The sequence below is a fragment of the Lithobates pipiens genome, unplaced genomic scaffold (assembly GCF_037356315.1).
Source record: "Lithobates pipiens isolate NorthernLeopardFrog02 unplaced genomic scaffold, aLitPip1_a1.2 Scaffold_1, whole genome shotgun sequence".
In the NCBI taxonomy this organism is placed as follows: domain Eukaryota; kingdom Metazoa; phylum Chordata; class Amphibia; order Anura; family Ranidae; genus Lithobates; species Lithobates pipiens.
The window spans coordinates 213,419,281-213,431,824 of record NW_027507685.1 but is presented as its reverse complement, the minus strand read 5'-3'; the positions used below and the strand labels follow the sequence as shown (position 1 = coordinate 213,431,824).

Genomic DNA, 12,544 nt, shown 5'->3' with positions numbered 1-12,544 from the left:
CTCAGATTTTTGTAGAGTAGAATAGCTACACCAGTTTTGCGCCCGACGGCTGGGGAGCCAAATACCGTACCCACCCACAATTTGCGCATTCATTGCAAATCGTCAGCCATCAGGTGTGTCTCCTGCAGCATCTACATCTGCATGGAGGCGCTTTAAGTGTTTCAGAATAGCCATGTCTTTACATGGTGAGCTGAGCTCCTTAACATTCCAGGAAATAAACTTTAAGTGATTCCTACCAGATGGAGAGGCCATGTCGGAAATGTATAAGTAAATTTGTATGATAGGTGCAAACAGGACCACTGTCAGACAGGGCCTCTGCTACCTGCGAGCCCACAAAGTAAGCCAACCCTCCCAAGGGTATAGGAATAAAACAAGGGATTAACACCATGTATGACACAGTATTGACTAGTAAGAGTAACAGCGGAACAAAGTTCAAGTAAGAAAAAATCCTAACATCCTGTGTGAACCTCTCTTTTTTCCACATGAGGTTCAACCAGCAATCCCGGTAATCTTCCCTTTCCCGCTCCTCCCCTGGTGGCTGGAACGAGACCATAGGGGGAGGTAGAAGCGGAGAGGATGATAGCTATCACAAGTGCTGATAAAAAAGGGGGGGAGCCCTTGGACAGGTGTAAAGACAGTATATGATATTTTACCCTTTTGTCCAGGTGGGAATTTGGGTTAGCAATTGGGCCAATTTTGGCTAGGGCCAGTGTAGAGGGCTAGTGAGCCGAATTGTTAGCCGTAACCTCTGTGGGGCATTAAAACAGACTGTAAATGATTCTTAATAGTATACTTTTCTATAAACAGCTTGGCAAGCTAACTTAGGTTAAAACGGTAATGCCTAGGTAGAGTCAATGAGTTCTGCCCCATCCATGACACTTGAGACCCTCACCTATAGTAGGTAGGTGACATGGGTAGGTTGAAAGGGGGAGAGAGGGAGAACAGAACAACAGTGATACTACCCGCCTCCCGGACATGTACTGTATCTGAGCGATTCTTTGCAATATTGTGTCAGCAATGGCCTGAGCGTTCATCCTTTGGTGTGACTTGAATGCGCTTGTACGGAGGTTTAGTTGGGCTACGTTGGTGCTTGGGATGCATAGATGGCTGGATCATTGATTGCGAGGCAGAGTTCCCCACAGAATCGATGTGTTCCATGTCTGTGGCCATGGCGTTGATGTATTTTTCAGCCTCCTCTGGTGTGGTGAAAATGAGTTGGTCACCTTTGTACGTTTGGATTCTTAGGGTGGCTGAGTAGGCCAAGGAGAATCTAATTTGGTTGTTATGCAGAGCGGTGCATCCCGGAGAGAAAGCCTTGCACCTATTCATCACTTCAATGGAATAATCTGTAAATAGTAGTTGTTTTGCACCATCTACTGTCAGTGATTGCGTGCGGCGGAACTTCTGCATGATGGCGTTTTTGTCTGCATAGTTCAGATATTTAACAATAACATGGCGAGGTTTGGCGCGTGAATCAGAGTGCTGCGCAATGCGATGCGCTCTTTCGATCATGCATGGTATGTGTAGGCCCAGTTGCCCGGGGATAGATTTAGCACAAATATTAGTGAGCTGAGCAGTGGTGACCAATTCTGGGAGACCTATGATCTGTAAATTGTTTCTCCTCAAACAATTTTCCAAATCGTCGAGTTTCCCCCAAATCTCTTTGTGTGTGGTAGCCATATGTGCCAGTGTCACAGATGTGCCCACAGTCTCATCCTCCAGAGAGGAGATGTGCTCCTGTGTATGTGTCAGTCTCTGTGCCTGGGCCTGTACTTCCAGGTGCAGCTGTTCCAGCCCTCTATGTACTGCTGCGTCCACTGTGGCAGCTAGTGTGGGTCCTAGCAGTGTGACTACAGCCTGTGCGATTCCCTCAGGAGAGGCTGGGTCTGCTAGTGCTGTCCCTGAGGCAGCAGGAGGCCCTGATTGCGGCTGTCTGTGCTCCGCTGCGGACGGCGCGGCGGCCATGTTGGCTGCGTGTGTCTCTTCCACCGGAGAGAGAGCTGCAGAGGCCGCCTTTGCGTAAGATCGCTCCACAAAGCAATCCATTTATGCTCACCAGCCTGTGGACGTATCGGAGGATCTCCCCTAGGCGTTTGCAGGTGTTGTTTGCCAGTTTTTTGGAGAGCAGAGCCAGAGCTGAGGACGATCACCTCCACCTCATGTGGTGTCGGAACCGGAAGTAAGACATTCATATTAATACAGATGACAAAAGTGATAAAGGCAATGATATCAATATAGATGACAAAAGAGTTAAATTTAGATATACTAATACAAATACAGCTGAAGATTTGTTTGGATATGTATGCATAGGACAGGGATATGATTTCTGCGTGGATTTGTATTTTATTCATAGTAATGATGTTGAAGTCAAAGTTAAAATAGAATCTAAAACAAAATTTGGTCAAATTCAGGGATCTTATAAACTAAATAACAGAACCAGAACCATTGAATGTATTATAGTGGAAAGGGGTTTCTGGTCAGTATTTGTAAATGGTTCAACAATGAGGTCTGGAGATGTTACTAATAATATGATAAGGTCTGAGAAATTACCCAGAAGAGCATTTTATTACCTATTACAAAATGTAAAAATATTAGATCCAGAACATTTAAATATAATAGGATATGAAAAAGGGGACATTGTAAGAATATGGGATATTAAAGTAACAAGAAAATTAGCTAAAATAAGTATTAAAATTAGTATTACTGTGGTAGATATGATTGTTCCAGAAATTAAAGTGTCTCCATAGTCGTTAAAAATCATTGAAGATGAAAATAGTTTGCATTACGTATATGCAATAAATCATACAGATTGATCGGTAAATAAATGGATCAGGATGTACAGTATGTTATAGTTCTTCTATGATTCCAATAGCAGGGAAAGAATAAATATTGGTTCCAATTACTATCTTGGGATTACCAGTCAGCAATACATAATTATTATATTATAAATTACAGTATACAGATTTTGCATTTAACAAAGAACAATTCGATCTGTCATCATGTTTACAATTCCAGTCTAAAGTTAATTGTTAACCAAATCAAGACAAAAGTATATTTCATTTCTTGTTATCATGTGCATTCATTATGTTCAGCAACAATAGAAAAAGTTGACACTACTTTTGAATTAATTACTCTTGTAGATAAAAAGAAGGTTTGTTTTCAAATCATGACAGACACAGAAAGGGTTAAAACTTTTTTCTCCTCTTGTACAAATATAGAAAACCTAAATCAAGGCTTTTATTGTATAGAAGGAGACATTGTAGCAATAAGTGTTAATGGGATGAGGACAAATGTAACAAATATGCTTATGAAAAATATGTGCTCTTCCCTTACAATACAATATATCTCATATATCTTTAGCTAAAGAAACTTCAGAATGCAGAAATATTTTTTAAACAAGGAAATGTGCAAGAAATAGCTCATCAATGGTCAGAGTTCTCAGGGAATAATTGGTGGAAAAAAATTCAGTAATAGTATATCAATTTTGGGGGAAAACTTAAATTACTTCAGCAGCAGGAAATATTTTATTGCATCCTATATTTTTATTATTATTATGTTATGCATTATATTTCAAAGCCAGATTTGTGATATGAATGGAAGTGTGAATGATATAATAAAAATAAGAAATATGATTATTATTCATATTTCAGAGGGGAATGTTATATCCTTAATATCTAAATTTGAATTCGGTCCTATAAGTATATAACTGAGGTTATCCAATCCCCTGTAATTTTGTGTACATGTAAGGTATTTTGAGCTAATGACTTACAGATAGTGACATTTGAACTGAGTTCTCAATTTCAAGACACTGTCAAGACATGTTGATATTTTAAGTTTATATTTTCATAAAGGTATTCTTTAATAACCAATATCTTGTTTGAGAAACTGGGTGTTTACATAATTACTCTGAGCCAAGCTGTCTCTCAAACTCACTTCTTGCTCTGTCTTTAATTAGTCATGCTGTTTATATTAAATTCCTACTCTTAGCCCCCTCCCTTAGAGGGGAGTGGAAGGGAGATGATGAGGGGAGTAATATGGGAGTGTGTATTTTTAGGCGCACTTTTAAACAAAGAAACTGAGTTTATTTAAAAGGAAGATGCAGGCTTAGACGTGACTTCTGCTACACTTCCACATTTCTTCTTACTCTTTACTACTATAGAAACCCAGCATACTGGCATTTTTACAGCTACTCTCAGGACAAAGGAAATTGCAGCCATTTTAAGCACATGGCTTGAACTTATTTTTTGAAACAAACAACTTTATCTCGTATCTTTTATCTTATTTGAAGCTACATGTATTTTGTATTTGAATGTACAACTTTTGTAATTATTTTTGTAAATTTTGTGTAGAAATAAATCACACGGTTTGATTCAAGCTGACTCTATACAACTAAGAAATGTGTCTCCCAATCATCCAGAAAAGGCAGAATAGGCTTTTCACAGCTATATATTGACTTATCACAGTGGTAAATAGTAATGGATATCTGCCGATTTTTTTATTTTTTTTAATTATCAAAGAAAAACGTGACCAAAATAGTAAAAATGTAGCTGTATATTTCTTGTTACTACCATATCCTGCAATCAATGAACAACCCAAAATAAATTCTCCTCCTTCTGACGATTTCAGCGATACCAGATACACTATATTATCTAAAGTATTGGGACACCTGCCTTTACATGCACTTTAATGGCATCCCAGTCTTAGTCCGTAGGGTTATATTGAGTTGGCCCACCCTTTGCAGCTATAACAGCTTCAACCCTTCTGGTAAGGCTGTCCACAAGGTTTAGACGCATGTCTATGTGAATGTTTGACCATTCTTCTGGAAGCGCATTTGTGAGGTCAGGCACTGATCCTTAAAACCTACATAGTTACATAGTAGGTGAGATTGAAAAAAGACACAAGTCAATTAAGTCCAACCTATGTGTGTGATTTTATGTCAGTGTTATATTGTATATCCCTGTATGTTGTGGTCATTCAGGTGCTTATCTACAGTGATAGTTTTTTGAAATTATCAATGCTCCCCACTGAAACCACTGCCTGTGGAAGAGAATTCCACATCCTAACCGCTCCTACAGTAAAGAATCCTCTAGGCAGCTTAAGGTTAAACCGCTTTTCTTCTAATTTTAGTGACTGGCCGTGTGTCTTATTAAATTTCCTTACCCGGAAAAGTTTTATCCCTATTGTTGGCTCACCAGTATGGTATTTGTACATCGAAATGATATCCCCTCTCAAACATCTCTTCTCCAGGGAGAAAAAAGTCAGTGCTCGTAACCTTTCCTCATAACTAAGGTCATCCAGCATCTTTATTAGTTTTGTTGCCCTTCTCTAGACTCTCTCTAGTTCAAGCACATCCTTCCTCAGGACTAGTGCCCAGAACTGGACAGCATTCTCCAGGTGTCGCCTGACTAGAGTCTTGTAGAGTGGGAGAATTATAATTTTATCTCTGGAGTTAATTCCTCTTTTTAATGCATGCCAATATTCTGTTTGCTTTGCTTGCAGCAGCTTGGCATTGCATGCCATTGCTGAGCCTGTCATCTACTAGTTCCCCCAGGTCCTTTTCCATCCTAGATTCACCCAGAGGTTCTCCTCCCAGTGAGTAGATTGCATTCATATTTTTGCCACCTAAATGCATTATATTACATTTTTCCACATTAAACCTCATTTGCCATGTAGTTGCCCACCCCATTAATGTGTTCAGATCTTCTTGCAAGGTTTCTACATCCTACAGAGAAATTATTGCCCTACTTAGCTTAGTATCATCCGCAAGTACAGAGATTGAGCTGTTTATCCCATCCTCCAGGTTGTTTATGAATAAATTAAATAGGATTGGTCCCAGGACAGAACCCTGGGGGACCCCACATTCCACCCTTGCCCATTCCGAGCCCTCACCATTTATCACTACCATCTGAACTCGCCCCTGTAGCCAGTTTTCAATCCATGTACTCACCCTATGGTCCATGCCAACTGACCTTACTTTGTACAGTAAACGTTTATAGGGAACTGTATCAAATACTTTTGCAAAATCCAGATACACCACGTCTACGGGCCTTCCTTTATCTAGGTGGCAGCTCTCCTCCTCAAACAATTCTTCATGAATCCATGATGATTACTGCTAATGATACTGTTGTCATTACTAAAATCTTATATATAGTCCCTTACCCTAGGACCCTAGAACCTAAGACTGGGATGCCATTAAAGTTCATGTGCCTGTAAAGGCAGGTGTCACAATACGTTTGGTAATATACTGTATGTATGTTATTTGTTGTACCTATTGTACAGCCCAGAAACAATAGTGCACATGTTACTTTTTTTTGTCCTCTGACACTGACACTAACTAATAGACACTGATACTAATTAAAAAAACATTTTTTTTAAATCCTGCCCAATATATACTGACCCTGTCCTTTGACCCAAACACAAACCTTGGCACTGACCTAGGTCAAGCCTTGATCATTTTTTTTTATATCTTTTTAATCTTTTATTATTATTATTTTTTTCACACTGGAAGGAGAGAAAAAAATACAATGTATCTTTCCTCTCCATTCACAGAGAGAGAAACAGAGGGGCGGGCTTTACAGTGACTAATCACCGTGGTAGCCAATCAGAGGCTACCACAGTGATCAGGTGACCCAGAATCTGGAGACCCTGGTCTCTGTGCTGGGCAGTGAAGTCTGGTGGGGTTTTTTGGGGGGGCACAAACAACCATCCCCCACCCCCCCTCACTTGCTGACAGCACCTCAACCTCCCCCCCAGCCCGCTTGTTGTCTGCCAGTCAGTCCGGCACTTACCCCATCTAGGTGGCAGGTGGTAGGCAGCGGAAATCAGGCAGCAGCTCCTGTGTCCTCTCCTCCTGGTTTCCACAATGCACCTTCTCCCCTCCTCCAAAAGGGTCACCTCTCCTTTCAGCCAATTGGAACCCGATTCCTGGTTGACCGGGAGGAGGATCAGTGTTTCAATAGTGAATATCCATTTGCTATTGTAACACACCTGGGTGGGTTTGCATTTTCTGTTCCCCGAGCCCACCCAATTTTGAAGCCAATTAGAGCCTCTGACTCTAATCAGCTGCTTCAAAACTCCCTTTGGAATTCATGCATCCGATCGGGGAGGTAGTGCCCCTGCTCCCTTAATAGATGGGCTGCCCCTGGTGTGGGAGTGCGCTGTATGGCGCGCTCCCTGCACAAAGACAGATAGGCATATATGTGGCCCCGCAGAAAAAAGCCCAGTCTAGTGAGGCTGCATATATGTGTTCTGTCGGCATGAAGAAATTAGACTTATATCAAAGCACCTCTAGCCACCCTCCTCCCTTATACTCACCTGTTCTAATCTATCAAGATATGGCAAATATTTACAGAAAAGATATTACAGATATAAGCAACAGTGAAATAAACAGGACAAAAAGTGAAAAATACTTTAGTGCACTTTTCCTGAGTATTTGGTTCCATGTAGAATCCAATTTGCTTGCAGAGTAAGTCCAGACTAATGTATCAGAGTCACTAGCTTTCAGAAACACCTAATTATCCTTAGTTTTGAAGTAAAAAAGAAATCGCAAAGCTGAAAATACATCCATCATTTCTGGTCCCTGATGAGGGCATTCACAAAATAGCCACAACCAATCAAAGGGTCTCATCAGTGTGCTGAATATTTCATTATGCTCCAGAAGACACAACTACAATACCAGATTTTTTTAAATAATATATCTTTATTTCCAACAAGGTTTTTACAACCCAACAACCAACATAAGGTATAACTGAACGGAATAACATAATGATTCATTAGAGAACAATAAAGATATGGATATTTTGTACATCTCACCTTAGGTCTGATGTGTTTTTTTAGCCTGTTGCACCTTGTAGCATAGAGATGTTTGGTGTCTAACTGGTTGACATCTTCCCATACATCAGTGTAACCACTTTTTATGAAGGTAACTGCACAAATATCAGGACTTATTGAGTATGGATAGCATTTACTCAGACTCAGACTCAGAATATTAGTTATTATTGAGTAATAAACAGGGGTAGCCTAAGTAGGTGTCAGGACCTATTTTATTAATGATTTGTTTGGTGCTGTATCCCAAAAAATATACTAAACTTCAACTTTGGGCTGGCTGTGCATTTTTGTCAAAGGTGTCACCTTACATAGTTGCCTAGTAGAGGTGGGATTTAAATCTGATTATTTTTGCCAATGACAAGTTTTGGAGAAAAGGGAGTGCCTCTGTGATTAGTATGATTCACTAATCACGCCACACGGTTTGGGGTTCATTAGACCTCATTATCCTCACAGCCATGCTTACACTTAGCTTGTCAGTTGGTGGGTTCTTGAAGTTCTAATATTTATTTATCTTAGTTTATTACTTCCAGAGTGACTTTTTTAATCACACAAATGCCTCTCAGACTCGTGGGATAAAGCCTATCTTGAAAGGTTTTGGAAAATTGGAAAACCCAACCATCTGTGGTGTGATGTCCAACTCTTTGAGGTCTACTGGTGAAGTAATATCAAAGTTCTGCAGAAGTGTGGTGAGAGTGAGAAAAATTTCCTGACGGGCCAGTCCTTCTCCTAAGCACATTCGCTTCCCTGGGGAGAGAAGAAGATATGAAAGCATTTCAATTTTACAAGGCACCCATGGATGGAAGAGGCATGTAAAGACTTCAATACTCCAATCAAGCCCCGTTTTATATGGAATTTTAATTTCAAAGCTAAATAAATAGATTTTTTATTTTGGGATGGGTTGTTGCACAACAGAAATTAATAAATAAAAATCTGTTATCTGTTTGCTTGTAATTAGTGTGTATAGTGTTAGTTTGTATAAAAGCATCTTTCATAAAATGCTGCACTGACGTTTCTGGATTCTGAGTCATGGGGAAAGCAAAAGAATTGTCAAAGGATGGGCGGGAAAAGGTAGTTGAACTGGATAAAACGGGAAAGGGATATAAAAATATATCCAAGAATATATCCCAGAATGCCAATCAGCAGTGTTCAAAATCTAATCAAGAAGTGGAAATTGAGGGGGAAATTTAGGGGGTCTGTTGAAACTAACCCACGGTCAGCTAGACCAACTAAAATTTTAGCCACAATTGTCAGGAAAATTGTTCGGGATGCAAAGAAAAACCCCAAAATAACTTCACATGAAATACAGGACTCACTGAAAACATGTGGTGTGGCTGTTTTAAGATGCACAATAAGGAGGCACTTGAAGAAAGATGGGCTGCATGGTCAAGTCGCCAGAAGAAAGCCATTACTACGCAAATGCCACAGAGCATCCCGCTTACAATACGCCAAATAGCACAGCAACAAGCCTCAAACCTTCTGGCACAAAGTCATTTGGAGTGATGAAACCAATATTTAGCTTTTTGGCCACAACTATAAATACTACATTTTGAGAGTAGTCAACAAGGCCTATGATGATAGGTACACCATTCCTACTGTGAAACACGAATTTGGATCGCTGATGTTTTGGGGATGTGTGAGCTACAAAGGCACAGAAAATTTGGTTAAAATTGATGGCAAGATGAATGCAGTATGTTTTTAAAAAATACTGGAGGAACGTTTGCATTCATAAGCCAGGAAGCTGCGCATGGGACCTACTTGGACATTCCAACATGACAATGATCCAAAACACAAGGCCAAGTCGACCCGTCAATGGCTACAGCAGAATAAAGTGAAGGTCCTGGAGTGGCCATCTCAGTCTCCTGACCTCAATATCATTGAGCCACTCTGGGGAGATCTCAAACTTGCAGTTCATAGTTAGTTCATAGTTCATATAAGACAGCCCAAGAATTTACAGGAACTGGAGACTTTTCGCCAAGAGGAATGGACAGCTTTACCATCTAAGATAAAGAGCCTCATCCACAAATACCACAAAAGACTTCAAGCTGTCATTTATGTTAAAGAGGGCAATACACTGTATTAAGAACATGTGACACTTATATTGCACGCAGGTGAACACCATTTCCCTAATTATGTGACTTCTGAAGGTAATTGGTTGCACCAGAGCTTTGTATGGGCTTCATAACAAAGGGGGTAAATACATATGCACATGCCAATTATCAGTTTTTTATTTCTGAAAAATAGTTTTATGTATATATTTTTATAATTTTACTTCACCAACTTAGTATATTGTGTTCTGATCCATCACATATAATGCAGATAAAAAAAACACTGAACTAAAGGCTGTAATGTAACAAAATTGGTAAAAAGACAAGGGGGTGAATACTTTTGCAAGACACTGTAGCTCCAGAAGAAGCACAGTCATAGGCACGGAACTAGCCGAGCACGCCACTAGTATCTTGAAAAGCAGAAATTACATCTTCTGAGTTGGCTACTGTTACCCATCACTAACTACTGTTAGGAATTTACCTATTCAGATTACCATATATGCTATTGTATTGGGTTGATTGTCTTATTCAGAATGTTTCCAGACCCCCTAGTGTATCTATCGAGCCCGTTTGGACTCTGGATAGACAGTGGACTGGGGAGAAGGTTTTAATCACTTTCAATGATTTACATGTATTTTGTCAAGTGTTTGTTTATGTTATTCTAATAAATTTTGTGATACCATTTTTAGTAAAGTCAATTTTTTTCATACTATAGTTCTTGATATACCGTATTTATCGGCGTATAACACCCACCCCAAGTTTAGGAGGGAATTTAAAAGAAAAAAACTTTTAGGAGGTAAGCCCCATACACATGATCAGATTTTCTGCTGATTTTTGTCTTCAGATTTACCAAAACCATGTAGTAGAAGGGCCGGACTGATTGCACACACATTGAAACTCCTAAGGTTTGACCTCATATTATATGGTTTTGGTAAATCTGAAGGAAAAAGTCAGCAGAAAATCTGATAGTGTGTATGGGGCTTAAGGAAAAAAAACTTGCATTTAAATGCCCATCAATGCAGCCTTGTCTGTGTCATTTTCAGCCTTGCATTGCAGTCTTGTCAGTAATTTGCAGCCTTGTCAGTCATTTGCAGCCTTCCATTGCAGCCTTCCATTGTAGCCTTGTCAGTCATTTGCAGTCTTGTCAGTGTCTTTGCTGTTTAAAAATGGCACCACCGAGATACAGAGCAGATGTCCTATGTATCTCGGCGGCGCTCGATAGTTCTCGGCAGCTTTCGGGTATTTTCGGCCGCACTCGGCCATTCTCGGCTATTTTCGGCCGTTCTTGGCTATTTTCGGCAAACTCTCGGCCGTTCTCGGCTGCTTTCGGCCGTTCTCGGCTATTTTTGGCCACACTCAGCCATTCTCTGCGGCTTTTGGCTTTCCGAAAGCCGGTGAGAACGGCAGAGTGTGGCCAAAGATAGCCGAGAATGGCCGAGTGTGGCCGAAAATACCCGGAAGCCGCAGAGAACAGCAGAAAGGGTTAGAAACAGCGGGGGATCGTCTTATAACACGCACCCCCGATTTCCCCCTGATTTTAGGGGGAAAAATGTGCGTGTTATACGCCGATAAATACGGTCATTTTGTATGAAGATTTTACATAAAGTAAATAATTGCATTGCAGATTGTGACCTCACATTTTTACATTTTTCATCTGTAGAAAGTTGAGAGCCCACTATGACACCCCTCCAAAATTGAAGCAGTCACAAGAGGAGTGGCTCACCTGTAAATTTGGATATATATTTTATATATTTAGAATTTAACATTGACATGGTTGATTTATGTGAATTTTGCTGAAATTAAAGATTACCTGCAGAAAATGCTAAGAAGGCCTCATTCTTTTTAAAGCTCCCATTTTCATCTAAGAACCGCTCTGGAGTAAAAGTGAATGGATCAGAAAAGTACTTTGGATCATGTAGAATGAAGGACAGGGGGACAAATATATCTGTACCCTGCATAGAAAAGGAAACACAAATGGTCAGGTTACTGCAATGTTAAGTGAGGTTAAAAGCACTTGAAATCTAACAGATAAAGTCACAGTACACAATGAATAGCCTAAAGGACCCTATTGCAAACATTGGTAATGGCTACATTTAGGCCCATTGCCCTTCAAGCAGTTCTTTAGTCTGAAAAAACAAACAGCTACAAATATTGTAGCTGCTGATATTTAATAAAAGACAGGGCCATCTCTACTATTGATTGGACCCTGGGCAAACATTTTCTTGTGCCCCCACCTAAGAAATGCAATAGATAGCAGCTGGACTCAAAATCAGTTTACTGCAGCAGATCAGGTAGCGATTGTGATTGGTTGCCAGAGGTTGCAGCATATCATTGCAGCTCACTAACTGCTAGAGTTTACTGCACATCATTTCTGCTCACTGATTGGTTGCTAGAGGTTACTGCACATCATTACTGTTCACTGGTTGGTTGCTACAGGTTGCTGCTCATCCTTAACACTCACTGATTGGTTTATAGAGGTTACTGCTCATCATTACTGCTCACTGATGGGTTGTTAGAGATTACAACAGTTCATTACTGTTCACTGATTGCTAGAGGTTACCGCACATCATTATCGCTGCATCAATTTGTGGGTGTGGCTAAACTGCACTAAACAGTAAGGCATTGTTATATACCAGGATTTTAGGAGTGCACTATATACAGACTGCAGGGTT

At 40.2% G+C, this 12,544-nt stretch overlaps 1 protein-coding gene across 2 annotated transcripts in view; it reads right to left on the bottom strand.

Moving 5' to 3' along the window:
* Positions 1-7,702: 7,702 nt before the first annotated feature.
* LOC143982881 (cytochrome P450 2A13-like) overlaps positions 7,703-12,544 on the bottom strand; it is a 40,058-nt gene continuing 35,216 nt past the window's right edge. Inside the window, exons 8-9 of one of the 2 annotated variants that reach the window (XM_077481974.1) lie at positions 11,683-11,824; positions 7,703-8,571 (exon numbers count right to left, since the gene is read on the bottom strand). In XM_077481974.1, coding sequence (XP_077338100.1) covers positions 8,387-8,571; positions 11,683-11,824 — 327 coding nt within the window. In that variant the 3' untranslated portion in view covers positions 7,703-8,386. Of the gene's footprint in view, positions 8,572-11,682; positions 11,825-12,544 lie in introns of those variants that run through there. The other variant, XM_077481993.1, reaches the window with a different exon arrangement.